General features: G+C 46.7%; 2 protein-coding genes and 1 long non-coding RNA gene across 9 annotated transcripts in view; 1 reads left to right on the top strand and 2 right to left on the bottom strand.

Moving 5' to 3' along the window:
- LOC135386186 (sodium-dependent phosphate transport protein 2B-like) overlaps positions 1-598 on the bottom strand; it is a 35,439-nt gene extending 34,841 nt beyond the window's left edge. Inside the window, exon 1 of the mRNA XM_064615965.1 lies at positions 522-598. The gene's annotated coding sequence lies outside the window, so the exon portion shown is untranslated. The remainder of the gene's footprint in view (positions 1-521) is intronic.
- Positions 1-16,861, top strand: part of LOC135386192 (uncharacterized) — a 449,529-nt gene that overhangs the window by 264,606 nt on the left and 168,062 nt on the right. The gene's annotated exons all lie outside the window — the stretch shown is intronic.
- Positions 12,440-16,861, bottom strand: part of LOC135386188 (sodium-dependent phosphate transport protein 2B-like) — an 89,136-nt gene continuing 84,714 nt past the window's right edge. For all 4 annotated transcript variants that reach the window (XM_064615969.1, XM_064615968.1, XM_064615967.1 and 1 more), the window contains 3 exons: positions 16,615-16,733; positions 16,149-16,257; positions 12,440-14,881 (listed from right to left, as the gene is read on the bottom strand). In XM_064615969.1, coding sequence (XP_064472039.1) covers positions 13,875-14,881; positions 16,149-16,257; positions 16,615-16,733 — 1,235 coding nt within the window. In that variant the 3' untranslated portion in view covers positions 12,440-13,874. The remainder of the gene's footprint in view (positions 14,882-16,148; positions 16,258-16,614; positions 16,734-16,861) is intronic.

Here is a 16,861-nt window from a genome sequence, read left to right as displayed (position 1 = left end):
GTAGAGGTTTATTGTTCGGCTGAAAGAAAGTAGGACCGAAGGTCGCGTCCCTTTCAGAGACCATCGTAATCCCCTCAAGACCGTGGCTTTCAGGCGCGAAATTGTTCGCCACTAGCTTTGAACGTAGTTCAACTCTACCAAACTCGTGGCGCTCTCGAACATTATGACGTCATTTGTTTACAAACAGGTAGAGGTCTATTGTAAAGTAGCCAAGATGGCGACGGGACTACGTTCGTGCGCAAAACTGTGACGCTTCACACTCCGGTTATGACCTTCATCCTTCAGCTACTACAGCGTGGTGCACGAATATGTCACAATCCAGTAGAAGTCGTATAACTGCGAATAGTGTATCAGATATAAACAGCGGGTATCGCCCTCTTCGCAGTTATACACTAGCTAGTCAGCATCCTTCTGCTCCTGTCAGTGCTCGTATACTATTGATTTGACACATTCAATCATCTACTACTGCGCTGTGAGAGGTACTTGCACCGCGCTCTACGGGAGATTGGTCTAATTTTTACCTTTTGAGGTAGAAGTGTGTTGTTACAGATCCTCAACTCCTTTTGGGAGGCAGAAACTGGGGGGTAGAAGCACCTCATCCCTCCATTCCTATCGCAATTGGTTGAACAGTTCCACACCATAGTGGGTATGCAGTTGTGTCCCCGTTGGTGAGGAAATTCTATACCCCTGCGTGGTGAAGTGTTGTTCCTCCAGAAGTATATTGTCCTTCCCTCCAGGGGTCTCCCCCTCTTGCGACGCAAATCTGCAGATGAGAAATATGCCGTTGTCTTGGAGATAAATACACCAAGTTATAAATATTTCAGTTATAAATAGTTCGATTGAGACATTTAATTGATAATTTAAGTGGAATCATTGTTTGCAACTTCAATTGCGGTGAAGGGTCAATTCAGGTGCGCACGGTGATTCCAGACATCACAAGAAAGCACATGAGAGCGTTTTTGAAGCTCTGGCTTGCTTCTGGACTACACTCTGCATTCGTCTTTGACAGGGGTTCCGCAAAGTCGCAGATATGCACCGCGCGCCACGGCAATCTAAGTGTTGCGAAAGGGAAACGATGGTTGGACCAGCGGCGTAGCGGGGGTAACCAGATACGGGGCGAAACGAGTGTCGCGCCCCCAAACACACGGCCCGTTCGTGCATCCCTATAGCACCATCCTGGTAATTGAGTCCCTTACTTGCTATCGCGCACATTTTAGGGTCGATTGAGATGGCGCCACTTCTTGTTGACATATGCCTTATTAGATATCCTGTATACCTTGTTAACATACTGGATAGGGCCATTTATGAGTGAATTCCTGCACGTGGCACTCTAGCCCACTAGCAGCAATGGCGCCACAACGTTTCCATGCAGCCGTTCGTGCATATCACCAAAAGCTGTCGTCGCTCGTCCCCGTCCGCGACCTGACGTCTGCCTCAGCCCCTGCTATGGCAAAGAAGGTGCTACAGCAGCGTTTCCCAAACTTCTTGTTGTGTCGTGCCCCGAAAACCACTGAGAATTCATTCGAGGACCTCCGTTAAGTACGACTTATGTTGGCATAAATAAGAGACGTGAAGAAAGAAAAGGAAAAACAACAAACAAACATGGCACCACCTTCCAGGAATGAGAAGGTAATACATTTCCGCCTTCTTTAGTATCACAGTGTCCCACATGAAAAACCTAACACGAAATTACAGTTCAACATTGCGTTTAGCGCAGAGGGTGATGCTGGCTGCTGGAGGCTACAAGTTTCTTAATATCGGGTTCAGTTGAAGAACTCCGGTACGACGAGGGCGCCCTCCGCGGCGGACAGCAGATCCGCGCGTGCATCTCAGAGGTGACGTGACCAGCGCTGGCCAAGACGGTCTTCGGGATCTCTTCGATCGTCGCGGACCTCCACGAGCATCCTCGGGCACCCTCGGGCACCCTCGGGCACCCCTGGGGGTGCGCGGACCACACTTTGGAAACCACTGTGCTACAGAGCAACATGTGACGGTGAGAAGACGAATATCGTGGGCATCGGTATGCTCCTGTCTCCCTGGATTTTTACGAGACGTCATGTGAAGGTTTGCCTAGGGAATTCAGTCAACTCGTGATCGTCTACACTCGTGAAACGTAACAACGCTGACGTGTACCCATAGTGTACGCACCAGGAGACTAACCAGCACGTTATCTTCGAGTGCCACGTTGCTCGTACATTCTGAGGCATAATCAGACGGTCCACACGCATCTTGTATACTGTACAGTTCGACGATCGGCGACCACATTGACTAAGTGTATTGCTCACCGCGTGTGGTTCTTCAATGCTATAGAAAGTTCGTTGCACTCTGCTGTGGCCCGACTTCAGCGGTCGACCCATATATTGTTAGTTCGCAACGTGCGCGTTTTGCTCACCAAAGTGTTACAACATGAACTCTACTCGTTTGACGTCTGCAAGAGTTCGCGCGCAAATGGGTGCATTACCATTCTATCTTGCCTCACAGTAGGTGTGTGACCGTCTCTCGTGCGCCCCTTGAGCGTCATTCACGTGCTCTCATTTGCCCTGTAAATACTCTGCGCAGGTGCATATGCTTATACTCATTATGAACTGCATTCCATACTGTAGGTAATCACAGATATCTAGAGTGGCGAACCTTAGGAGTACTATGTTAGTCTGTATGTAAGGCGTATATAACTAAGGTGAACCGAACCGTTTACATTCCGTTCTTGAGTTTAATAAATTTCCCTTTAACATTTATCGAACCTCGCTTCAATCGCCTCCGTCTTCGAGGCGCCCAGAAGATCGTTCCAACGGCGCCCGTCGTTCGAAAATTGGGATTTTTTCAAGTGACAAACAATTTCACTGTTTTCATTTCAAACTTTTTTTCTCTCTGTCGATAATTCGCGCCCCAAAAAATCTTCTCAGACGTAACGCGAGCTCACTTTTGCTTCCTTCAGGCACGTTGCGCCCCCGCGTGGAGAATTTCCGATATACAGTCGCACGGAGCGCATAGTGGTGTAAGCAGTGGGTGCGTTGAGTCGCCATTCTTGCGCTCCAGAGGGAGTGACTCTTGTCTAACCGCACAAGGAGCCTCTGCTTAACGCTCCAAATCCTCACCTGAATTGGCGAGGATCCACGCTTCCGCTCTCACCTAGTTCCACTTCGGAGTTTTGACAGACATTGCAGACACGTGATTTTTAAAAGCATAGCGTTGAATAAATTTACTTTGCGAAAGACTGACTCGTTGCGTTCCTACACAACCGCTAACGCAGGTGATCGGCGATGGTTAGTTTCCCGACGTGGATCGATCACTCGTACTTGGAGCGCAGCCCAAAAGACACGTACGAAGACAACAACACATGACAACTCTCAACTGAACAACTTTAATGGGTATTTACCAACTATCCAGCCTTTATCGTTTATTGGATCGATCAACCGATAGATTAATTAATTCTTGATCGATTGATTTTGAGCATCGTTCGTCGTTGCAAATTCGTGCAGGTAAAAGGAGGCATCCATGCATCAAAACACGTCTGCTAGCTGGCGGAACTACGTCACTTCTCTTTCGTCCCTGTCTCTTTGGCCCCGTGAGTCCGCTTTTGACACAGGGGTGGCATCCAATGTATTGCTCCGTAGACGAAAGCGTGCTGGGCGAACGCAATGCATCCTGGACAGGTCCTGGTCGCACATCACAGCAAACGTCAAGGCGCACGTGACCTTAAAGATGGCGGCGCCCGTGATCGGCGGCCAAACCGTTTGTAAACAATGCGGTTGTTGTTTCTGGACGACGTTTTGGATGTTTTTCGATCACGGTAATTATTTTTATCCGATAATCTTGCAGTAAAACGCGCAGTTTTGCACACAAAGCCTCGTATTGTTGACTTCCAAAGATGTGATGACGACTGCGCGTTAAGATTTACCGAGCCGATGCCATGTACTTAAACTAAGGAGAAATGGGCTACCATGTTGCGGAAGAAGCACCGCATAGTTTACGCTAGCAAAATGCGGTTATCTCTTGGTGTTATGACGGCGAAAATATGTCGGTAAGCGGCAAAACGACATATAAACAAAGTCACGTGACCTGAAAATGACGTTTTCTATGACGTGCGACCAGGACAAGATGGCAGTTTTGCCAAAAGCACCCGCTTGAGGGTAGTTGCAACAATGGCGGGTTTGTGCCACCCCTGTGGCTTTTGAGGTGCCAGAAATTTTGACTGGCGTCAAGAGCACCGGAAGTGCTCTTGGCTAGTGGAAAGAGCTATGACTCTCTTGACCATGGGGCCGCCACTCAAAGCACCACTGCCGCTTTTGTCAGCGACGGGGGCGGCATTCAGTGTAGATCGGCGGGGTACCCACTAGTGCCGCGCTTTTCGAATGACGTTTTTAGCGAAATACCTATGGGCCTCACGATGGTGTAGGTTTCAGTTTCTTTTCCCGGTGGGTGCGGAACCACCCATTAGTGATAGAATACTTAAAGCAGAGAGTTGGTTGGTACCATACATCCGGAAAGAAAATTCGAGACTGGGAACGCGAAAGAAGCTCTCGGACAAGACCTCTTGTTTGTGTGCGTCTTATTGGTGTAGGTCTGCGTTCATGGGAGGTTTGTAACTTCGACGTGAACACTGTAAGGAGTGATCTAGCACGTTTGAATATTTTTTTTTCTTCAGATATACAAATTAAGGATTTGCTACGCAAGCACGATAGTTGGATGTTGCTGCTGAACATTTCGAAACAAAAGAAGGTAGTATAAAGAGAATATAAATGGGGTAGAGTATCGCATCTGGAGATGAAACTCATTCATCATCTTAAAATAAACTACCATTGTAGCTACCATTATATTACTAACTGTTACCACTGTGGAATAGCCAAGTGTCTTAGGACGAGAGCCACAGATATCGGCGGCTCTCGTCCTGAGGTACTTCCCTTCAATTTCCTTACGGATTCGCTGGATGCTCTACCCTTCTACCGTTGTGGAATGTACTTCGTAATGGAACGCAGTGTGTTTCTGACGAGACATCAATGTTCCACGGTGTTAGCAACACCTCCGGTGGCCGCAGTGCAAAGCCACTAGGTACAGATATAAATAGAGAAATGAGCGAATGCTCCATGGCTGCAGGTGAGGTATGTTTTACAAGTCAAGTGAGCTTGATAAGTCAGCTGGGATTGTGGCACGCTTGACTTGTAAAACATACCTTACGTGCAGCCATGGAGCATAAGCTCATTTCTCTATTTGTAAAAATGCAAACACAAAGCGTCCGAGGGCCGCGAGTTAGTATAAAATAATGAATAAATGAGCTGGAGATACAAGTTGCATGGAATGAAGAAAAACAGTGAGTGGTTCAATGGGCGTTAGTTAACAGAAATAATGAACTCTTAGGAGAGATATCACTCAAAAGCAGCCTTTTCCTCCAATGTGCGCTTCATTTTCATTTTACCATACACAGGTGGCGCCAACATACAGAAGAAGAGGATTAGTGCATAACATCAGAATGGGCAGAATGGGACAATGGGTTCCCTTCTCCCTGGGCGCCATCCTCTCATTTGGAGCCTCCCACACCGAGAAATGGCGGTTTGAAATAGCGTCGAGAGCCGCCGCTTTTCTTACCATCTGCGGCCGCTTCTGAAACATCTTGCACCTTCCGCCTCCTTCCTTCCCTCTGCTATGGCTTCCTTCTACTATCACGCGATCCTACCATCCCTCCTTGCCCCGCGTGTGAAGCCGTGGGTCTCATGACTCTTTAGAGATTACTCTGCACGAAACCCTGGCCAATCGCCCTGTGTGGCTAGTGGCCACTGTACCTAGTGGTGGAAGAAGAAGAGGAGGAGAATGGGCATGTCTCATAGTTGTTGACAGCGCAGCAGTGTATGAGGTGATGTGAATGTGAAGAAGACACAAGAAAATAGGGCGCTGTTTGCGTGAGCTCTTTTTAGCTCGCCAACCTTGTTCTCGGCTTGTCCATTAGTAGCCAGGTGATAAGGGGCCGAGGGAACATGCTTGACACCAGTCTTTGGCCAAATTCGTGGACCTCTTCGGATAAAAATGCCATTCCATTGTCCGAAACAACTTTCTGACGAATTCCGAAAGTCGGAGACAAACTGAGAAGCACTTGTACCGCTGCCGCCGAACTTCATGTCTTCATGTGCCGGACTTCCGTCCACTTACTGTAGACATCAACCACCACTAACAGGTAATGGCCTTCAATAGTTCCAGCAAAATCCATGTGAATAGTGTGCCATGGGCTATCAGGGCGTGTCCAGGAGCCTTCAGGAGCCTTCGGTGTTGCACAACATGCTTCACATGACTTAACCATGCCTTCAATATCTGTCTATGCCACCCCACCCAATGTAACTCTCGTGCGCAGCCTTCGTGGCTACTATACCACGGAGTTCAGCATGCACCAGCCATGCACGGCTTGCTTCTTTTTGCTTTGTGGAATGACGACTCTCGAAGAATGCAAACACGATGTAAGGAAAGTTCTGTCGAGATCGTCTGATATTTTTCGGAATTGTTCATCCTGTAGCTTGTGCAGCATAGGTCGGCGTTTCCCGAAAAAATCATTCAACATCACAGCATGTCCATTCACGACCTGTCCCACCCCGGCGCCCGGCCTACACACATCGCCGAGCGCTACGTGTGGCCATCAATGAATGCGGACATTCGAGCTTGTGTGAGGTGCTGCGTCGCTTGTCAGCGCTCGAGGATCCAGCGTCACACCATCACCCCACTTGGCAAGTTCGCGCTGCCCGACGCCCGCTTCGATTCCGTCCATCTGGACATAGTTGGTCCTCTTCCCATCTCGCGCGGATAGCGGTACCTTCTCACGGCCATTGACCGCTGGCCAGAGGCTACGCCCATCACCGACACAACCGCCGAAACCGCAGCCGCCACCTTCCTAAGCAGTTGGATAGCCCGTTTCGGTATGCCCTCACGAGTAACAACAGACCGAGGTCTTCAGTGTGAAAGCCTCCTTTTCACCGCCTTCACCAATCTACTTCGCACTTCGCACGTAAGAACAACTTCGTACCACACTGCGTCGAACGGTTTGGTGGAGAGGTTTCATCGGCACCTCCAGGTTGCCTTGATGGCGCATCAGGTCCGCTCCCACTGAACAGATTCCTTCCCCCTGGTGCTTCTCGGCGTCCGTTCTGCCTTCAAGGCCGACCTTGGCTGCAGCCTGCACCTCCCACCGAATTCTTCGTCGAGTCAAGCTCGCCCTCCACCCCTTCCGAGCTCCTCGACCGCCTCCACCGTGTCTTCGACAGCCTCCGCCCCGTACCCACCCATGCCAACTCCTCCTGCAAGCCCAACGTCCCGCAACAACTTGCCGCGGCCACCCATGTTTTCCTCCGCATCGACGGAGTTAAGCCATTACTTGTTCCCCATATACTGGCCCCCATCCCGTTCTGCACCGTTCTGACAAAACCTTCCGCATACTCATCAGCGGACTGGAAGAGACAGTCAGCCTGGACAGGCTGAATCCCGCCATCCTGGAGAATGTGGACCGTTCCGTCTCGTCTCTCTCGGACACCACAGTCTTCGACCGTACACCTTTGCCCATCGACTGCCATGCCCGAGCACGCAAAACAGTTACATGGTCCGATCGTTCCTCGCCGTTTCCAGCGGGGGGGGGGGGGGGGGGGCACTGTAGAGGCGCTTCCAGCCCCTGGACGAAGAAGCCGACGAGACAGCAGCGCCATCTGGCACGAGCTTAACATTCTGACTCGCAGCTTCTCATCCTCACGGACGTTCAGTCCAGTCCAGCCTTCAGACAATCAACTGCTGTCCCCAACTTGGAATACTCTCTTATTCCTACAACACCACAATCACAGCCCATCACATCATAACCTATCATTCGACACCACCATCACACCCCATCACATCATAACCCATCATTCAACATCAATATCACAGCTCGTCACATCATTACTCATCATTCAACATTAACATCACAGCTCATCACATTACCCATCATTCAATATCAACATCACAGCCCATGGCATCATTACCCATCATTCAGCATCACAGCCCATCACATCACCCATTATTCAACATCAACATCACAGCCCATGGCATCATTACCCATCATTCAGCATCACAGCCCATCACATCACCCATTATTCAACATCCCAACCCATCACATCATAGCCCGTCATTCAGGATTACCGCTCACCACATCATTATCCATCATTCAACATCAACATCACAGCTCACCACATCATTAGCCATCATTCAACGTCACAGCCCATCACATCATAACTTATCATTCAACATCACAGCTCATCACATCATTACCCACCATTCGACATCACAGCCCATGACATGATTACCCATCATTTGACATTACAGCCCACAACAAAAATTACTCATCATTTGACATCACAGCCCATCATATCATAGGTCAGAATTCAACTTCAGAACTCGTTCTGAATTCAACTTCATTTTGAAGATAGACGTCTTTGAAATTGGAAGATGGAGGACTGAATTGCCTTGTCGTTCACTAATAACGTTGTCAGGAACATGGAGTTGGAGGATTTATGGGGTACCTGGCAGAGGTCGTGCAGTTCTGACGTAGTGTGGCTGTCTTCTGCAAGCAAGTGCGTGTTCTTGTTAGCTGCTTTCCTCTTGCGACATGTCCTTGCTATATGAATAATAGCAATCCAATGGGGCAAGTCGTTACGATGCGAGAGTGATTGAAAACGAAACAATGATCCAAGAATTTACCCGCCATTCTCGTTTCCCTGTGGTGCCCCACAACCACAATAGAACTGCAACCGCTACACTGTAAACTTTTTCACACCTTTAAAGGTGTGCGCTATGCACATTCAACCTGGTTGCGTAACATTGTATCTCCAGGATGATATTTTACAAAATTCGGAAAGCATTACAAAATATCAAGTGTCAGTGCAAATCTTGCTTTCATTATGTCTTGGATATCGTAGATACGTGGTAATGCATATTTGCATCGCTACCGATAATCGAACACGTGCAAGTGTCTACAATACTGTTCAACAATGTTGAGACGTTGCAAGACTGAATTTTTTTCAGGACAGACAACATTCGAGTAAAGAAAATTAGTGCTAAACCGTGCTTCATTATGATGTTACCAAAATTACACCGAAAAAGGCGTACGCCATGCACGTTATTACACCTTTAAAGGTGTGCAAACGGTTACAGTGTAGAACGAAACGATGGCACGCACAGCACGGCATTCTTCTTCTTCCTCCTCACAGATGCGGCCTGCATGGGGCATTCTACATAACCCCCTCTTCTTCGACTGAACAACGGGACTTCAGCACATTTCTTGCCTGGCACTTATTTGGCATTTTTGTTAATTATGTGAATTTTTTTGTGTGGCATATTCACGTTTTCAGCCCCCAATTTTTTTTTTCAGTATCTAGTTTTATCTTCGATCTAAAGGCGGAGCAGCTGTGTTTACGTTCTTAAACTTGAATTTCTTGTTTTGGTGCACCACCTGGGACATATCCAAGGAAAGTGAGGCCCAGATTCTCGCTTCGCCCTGAGTGTTAAGCGCACGCGAAGGGGCCCTTCTGTCCATGCTTCGTGAATGGACGGAAGGGTCCCTGCGCGTGCACTTAACCCTCAGGGCTGAGCGAGAATCCGGCGGTGAGTGGTGGTGAGGTAGATAGTAATATATACTTGCTTCATCGAGAGCTCTTTGCCAGCTGTTACGGCTTTACGCTGCTCGATGGTTTCGTGCTAAAATTGCGAATAACTTCGACCAAGTAGTATTCTTTGTAACGTGCGCCGGAAATCTTCGATAAATCCCGATCGAAAAATCCATCAGAGCCAATCCTAGTGGAACCAATAGGCCTATCGTAACTTCGGACATCTCCAATACTAATAGGTCTAACGGTTTAGCGGTTTGATGGGACCATTAAGACCTGAGGGTCTAATGGCCTGATGGGAGATTCACAAAAGTAATAAAAAAATCAAAATGTGTTGACTAGAGTAGCTTGATGGGCTTGTTGGTACATGACCGAGTATGTTCTCCGAGTCAAAATGTGTTTCTTCCTGTCTTTTTTCCTACCCCTCTCATGACAGAATTTAATTTTTCTTGCTTCGATTCTCTGTTTTGTTTCCAAGACTTTTCGACATATACAATGCGCGCCGCATTTCAAGAAGTGAACAAAAAAAGTAAAAAGTAAATAAAATAAACGCTCTATAGAATTCAAGGACCGAAACCTCACATAGGATGGCAGTGTGCACTTCCTTTGATGCAGACAACACATATACTATACTTATGGCTTGTCTCTCGTGATTTGGCGAATCCGATAGCAGTGTTTGCTACTGCGGTTAAACAGAAGTGGTGAGGTGTCTAAATTTATTTAACTTACTCACACACGCAACATTGAAGTGAGGAATGGCTTGGGGTATTAACTCGAGACTCCCACAACATTTACTCATTTTGGTTTAGGCATTCTGTAGCTCCATCGATAATCAATCTTCTGCAGCGCAATCGCGCATTTTTTTTCTCTGTCGCAACACTCCATTCCATCAGAGGATTCCATCAAGACTAGGAAAAATTTTGAAACTGCCGGCATGCGACATCCGGTGAATATACCGAAAGTGACGTCCACCTATGAAGCTCCCAGTCGTTTTATGGATGCTTATGGTATTCGCGCATGGCACGTGGTCTTTTATAGAAAATTGTTAAAAATTGGGCTGTTCGGTATTTCATACTTTAAAAGCCATAAAATACCCCGTGCCGGAAAACAAACAAAAGGACGACACAACACACAGCACAGACTGAACAAGATTTGTATTGACAGACCTGCCTCTTAGATAACCTGAGCCGACAACGCCCTCTTCTGCAAGGTTACCCTGTTACACTGTGCCTAGTGCCTTTTCGAAAATACAGGACTTCGGAGTTGCCAACAGGAGGGACTCTTGATAAGTGATGTGCCTTCGAAAAGATAAAGTTATTTGGCAGGCATGAGGGTGTAAAGAGGTAACCTTTCAGAAAAGGGCGTTGCTGGCTCAGGTTACTTAAGAAGCAGGTCTGTCAATACATATCTTGTTCTTCAGTCTGTACTGTGTGTTGTGTTGTCTTTTTGTTTGTTTCCCCAGTACGGGGGCTTTTATCGCTTTTAATACCTTTTATAGGCTGCGAGCGTCGCGCGATGCTCAATCGTCTTTACACGCTGGGGCGTTCGCAGCTTGAGTCTCTGAGAGCTGATCAGTTCTACGGAAGTTTCATAGGGGTCACATATCACGAACGGCTATCTTGAAGAAATATTAAAATATTCCGAGTCGTAATGAGTACGACGGCATAAAAAATTAGCAGCCTGACTGTTGGAGGCCTCTCAGCTGGTCAGGACAATGCGAGCTCATTTTTTGTAACTGCTAGAACCTTCGACACAAGGAAATACTAAAGGACAAGACTAGGACAGGTGACTAAGACAAGACAGAACAAGACTAGGACTGTTTTGATGGTCCATCAAAATATCCTAGTGGACCATTACAATTTCTGATGAAGTCTTGATGGATTCTCCGATCGGGTATCAAGCTGAAAGGATGTGTTTATGTCCCTAGGAACAATCAAGAGGTGTCCCGCTCGAAATGTATACAGTTAAGCTGGCAGCTAGAATGATCTCTGAGAAACTTAACCCTGAATAGAGTACAGAAAGTCGATTGAGACAAAAACGCTTCCCTCTAAATCTCGCGCATTAAACCATGTTATATTTCACTTTTCTTGGTAGGGCTCGCAATGCTACACGGTGGCAGGCCGATCACCCGAGAATATGTATAGAGAGGATGGCTCGGTGATAAAGAAGGAAGAGAAGTTAGCCCTCTAAACGTGGCTCTGCTACTATAGGGCAGGTGTGCTGTCCTCTAGAGATCGATAAATGTACAATAATTTCGCTGTTCATTTCTGTACTCACCTTATACTTTTGTTCCACTGCTTGAATGCGGGAACATGCTGTAGCTAAAGTTGGCACACCAAGAGGTATCAAGTGCACCGAGAAATTAAAATCAATAACAGCGATCTGGTGTAACAAACCCTGCGTACATCGAATCAATGTGGAAGTTTCCGGTTGCAGTAAGGGTACCTTCTCTGTATTTCGTGAACCAGCCTAATGTACCTGGACCATAAAGTGTTGTTGACTGCGAATGCCTGCCTACGCCATTGTGTCTGACTAAAGACACGCATAAAAATGTCATTACACCAACGGAGTGGCCAATTGCTCAACTCAAATATCGATGATTCAATGGGAGAACAGGTGAATTGGGAACTTGAAAGCATGATAGTGCAAAGCTTGTTAGGGGAAGAAACTGGACCAGAGACTGAGGGGATAAGCACCGTTCTCTTATGGGTAGAGCAAGTTCCAATGTCAGAGCGAGCCAATCACAGTGCACTTGCTGTGACTGTAGTGTAACAAAGCAAATAAAATAATAAAGGCAAAGCAATAAAGTAAACTAATGGAACACCAACACCATGTTTAGGAACGGAAAGAAAACGTCTCTTTAATTTTCCGGATTTGTTTCTGTGCTTTTTTTCATAGTATTTCGCTTTCAATGAAACCAAAACTGTACATCAGTGGCACACTGCACGATATTCAACAGTCACATCGCGAACATGCCCTCTTTCTGTAAGATTATCTTCGTGGCATACGAAATAGTTTTCAATTGAACACCACCACTGCATAAGGCACAGACACAGGAGTATATGCTTTGGAGTCCTTGCAGTTTGCTCCTTGCTTGAATAAGGACTCGTGCACCCTGAACATGGGCAGGTCGCCCTATGTATCCTTCCTGTTCAGCTGCTTCCGACTATGTAATTGCTAAAAATATATAATTCAACGCATTGCTACAAAACTTTGCTGACTGGTCGCGCTACTATTTGGTAGCGGATAATAAAATCTGACTGCTAAAACACTGCAAGGCAAATTCACATCTTGGAAATACTGTTTATCAAGCTGGTTATAATGGTCGTTAGATGTGGTAGAACAGTAAAAATCATAATAAAAAGAATGAAAAATCCTAAAAAGTATCTAAGCACTGGCTAGATACGTTTGTCCAGAAAAATAAACGAAGAAATAAAATTACAGCAAAGCCTTCGAAAAAAAGGAAAATAAACGTCAGAGGTGTATCTGCAGAAGTTGACCTGTTGCCCGGGCTGAATCGTCGATGTCAAATACACCTCTGACCATTTACCGGATATAAATAGTAAGTACGAGAAGTCAACGTGAGGGCTACATGACCACATCTCACCCCTACAAGCAACAACTGATGCAATGAGCCTTACATGATATACATGGAATGTGTAATCTCTATTCACAAACTACTATATGCTTTATGTTTCTGAAACTCCGCCCTAATCTATGCACTATGATGAGCTCCGAGAAGCAGGAAAATACGTTACTCTTTCTGCTCAAAATCGGGAGGGGTATTAACCTGCGCGGTGAGGAACGGAAGACTTGAAATTGAGTGATCATCACACCTCAATTAACATACGTGAATATGTAGGACACTTGCAGGTCGTGTAATAAATACAAGAAATATTAAACACTGCGCTTTGATGTAGATGCTTCCCCAATCTTTCAACCCAAAATATCGAACCCTGGCTGATGTTTATGAAATGAGAACTATGAAACTATCTGAACTATGCTAGACGTCACAGACGTCTTGCACTACATACGAGACTAAACTAACTTGACTCGATTATCGCAATCAACTAGAGATAATCGCTACCCTACAAGAACGAAGAGACTAGCAATATCTTGAAACTTGCTGCGAGGAAGGACCTCTGAGATGCAATTTCACATCCACAACACCAAACGTTTTCACACATTCGCTCACTGCCACCAACGTTCTCGATAAAAAGATCAGTCTATTTACATCGCAGTATTTACAAACACAACCCTTCCCCAGGGTTATAATTGCGTGATGAAGGTGACACTGTTCTGTTTTTCTTTAGTCCAGTTAAATGCAGAATTTTCAAACGCTTGGAGATCAGACTGCGAGTCACCTGAAGGACACGACGACCTTCTCGACTCGACGAAGTTCATTTGAGAAGGCACTTCGCGGATGGGCAAGATGGACCCATTATGGGCGCTTTGCGGAGGACATATCTTCTGACAGCAGGCGATTTGTCCCACGCAGGAGTTGACAACTCTGTCAAGGGGATCCAATGATCTCATCCACTCTGGTAGCCACATCCAAGTCCTCATACTCTCCGGAAGGAACAGAGGTGCCTTCCTCTGAAGCACGTTGATGACGATAACGGAAACGAACAGCAGGAACACCGGTATGAGCACCGCCATGAAGACGACCATCCCAGCCATAGACAACCCGAACACGGCTGCTGGGAACACGATGAACATGCAGATGAGGTACATGATGGAAAACCACCGGTACTTGGCGGTCGTGTTGCCGAGCATCTTGGCGAGGTGGATGGGCAAACGTGTGTAGGGAATGGGGTAGAACATCGCGATGCCAATCAAGTTGAAGAAGAGGTGGCAGAAGGCGATCTGCAGTGTATACCGGATCTGCCCTGAGTCTGCTGCGAGGGCTGCCAGGATACCCGTAGTGGTGGTCCCTATGTTGGACCCCAGTGTGAGCGGGTAGATGCGCTCGAGGCTGATGACACCTATGCCCGCCAGAGGGGTGAGCGCGGAGGTGAAGATGGAGGAGCTCTGTACCAGGATGGTCATAAAGCAACCGATGGCGATGGCGATGTAGCCCACGAGGATGGAGTACGGGAAGCGGTACTCGGCGTTCACGGTGGTCTTAATTATGACAGCGATGCGACCGCGTAACATGGAGTGCAGCAGCTTCACCATAAGGATTAGACACGTGCAAAGCGTAAGGAGGCTGATGCCCAGCAGAAGAAGGCCGATGAAGCTGTCTTGCCACTGCAAGCTCTGTAGTGCGAACTCGCCTGGATAGGAAAACGAACACTTATTGTTATCATATCAAAGTTGGGGGAGTGGAAATGAGCAAACTTAATTGAAAACAGTCAGGTTATGCAAAAGTAGAATTGTATTCAATGAGTGGCATAACAAAAATGATTTGGTGTCTGCCAGTGGATAATATTTCGCAACAAATCAGTACGTATTTACTAGGGGTGTGCAAATATTCGAGTTCTCGAATTCGAATCGAATATGAAACGCTCGAAACATTCGAATTTTCGAATATTCGACTATTCCACGAATATGAACGACACAACCCGAAAGTGGGCTTCACCTGGTGCTTCCGTGCATGAGGTGAAGCCTGCTTTACGAAATTGCCCTGGCTGCAGGATCAACACAGGCAACACAGGCGGGATGGTGTTTAGTTTGAGATAACGTTATCCAGAGTTAGTTTTGTAGACATCGTCTGTGGAAGGGGTGGCGCCCCTCCCACGTGTAGTTTAGCGGTGCCGAAGAGGGACTTTGATTTGATGTCTGTGAGGTTGCCTTTAAAAAGTTAGGACTCGAATAATGACTACACCCCATGAACAAGTAGGGTGTCTTAAAGATGTCCTTTACGCCTAAAATTTCAGTAGTGTAGCTTCCTAGGGCGAGTGCAAAGAAACTAAAGGGTGTTCATGGCAAAGCTGAGGCAGGATGCCAATTCGTTTGTTTCACAAATGGCCTGTGGTTGTCTGAAGCAACTACAGCCTCATCCGTGTAACATGCTACTGCCCGATATAAAATTTTGAAATGAAGGTAACCAGTCCAGTACTGCAGTAAGTGTAGGCTCACCTGGAAAGCAGGAAGCACTCTCATGTAAAATGAAAGAGTAGGGGCTTTTAGCAGAAGAATTGCATGTCTCTCTCGTGACAGTTAATGCCAGAAAAATTGCACTAAAGCCATGGGCTACCAAATGGAAACTTTTAGTGCAAAAGCCACATATTGTAAATTTTGCACGAATATTCGATTCGGTATTCGGAATTTTTTCCCCCATTCGATTCGATATTCGATTCGACTTAAAGTATTCGGATTCGCACACCCCTAGTATTTACAGTAACTCTACGGGTAAAAAATTACTAAGTGGCCAGGGGGCTATAGTGTTGGTGGGGTGGTACCTAAGGCAAAAAAACTGCAGACAGAAGCAAGCTCAAAACGACTAAGTAACTTATCGACTTGTCTCCACCATGCTAAACGACTTTAGTTTTGAGGTGTTCGTGGAGAAGTATATGGGCTGGCTCGAATGAAGATACTCACAGGGCTTAATGCATCCATCAGCAGTCATGTTGCAACATCGTTTGATGAGAGAACGGTTGTAGTAACTCTCATCACCAATGGCAATCTGCTGGATCACCTTCTTGTCCAGCTGCAGGAAGAAAGAACAGAATGATGTATAAACAGGGGGGGGGGGGGGCGCAGAGACTGGACAAAGCAGGAAGCACACACACGAGTCACTGCCTTGACAATGCCCTACCAAAACCCCTGTCCCGACATGTACCAGCTTACCCAAGCCACTGCCTTTACTCAGTATAATACAAAAACGTAATTCATGCAGTCTCATGACTGCATCTCGTCAAAACAGCTACTGGGTAACTAAGCAGCTGCAGCAACAAGTTTATTTGGGCAATGAAGATTGAGGCGTTTAATCGCCAGAGGGGACACGCTACTCAATGGCTCGCTAGAGTTTGGGTTCATGTACCCACCGAGAAACAGTCATGCTTACCTTAATTATGAGACCAGTGAAGGGCTTGGTTAGCACTTGCAAGAAGTCTCTGTTGGCATGTTTGTTGGTGGTCCACTCAGTGGAATCCACAATCGCACTTGTCAAGTGGTACAGAAGCCCTGCAGGTGGGAGTGCAAGTCATGTTAGCAGTTGTTATCTAGACTGGTGCTATTTTTTATTTTTGTTTTTATTTATCTTCATTCAGCTTTACATTTGAAGAGGTGATAACTGTCTTGATACAGAGTTC

This window comes from Ornithodoros turicata, chromosome 2 (assembly GCF_037126465.1).
Source record: "Ornithodoros turicata isolate Travis chromosome 2, ASM3712646v1, whole genome shotgun sequence".
NCBI classification, from domain to species: Eukaryota; Metazoa; Arthropoda; class Arachnida; order Ixodida; family Argasidae; genus Ornithodoros; species Ornithodoros turicata.
This window is presented reverse-complemented; position numbering and strand designations above follow the sequence as displayed.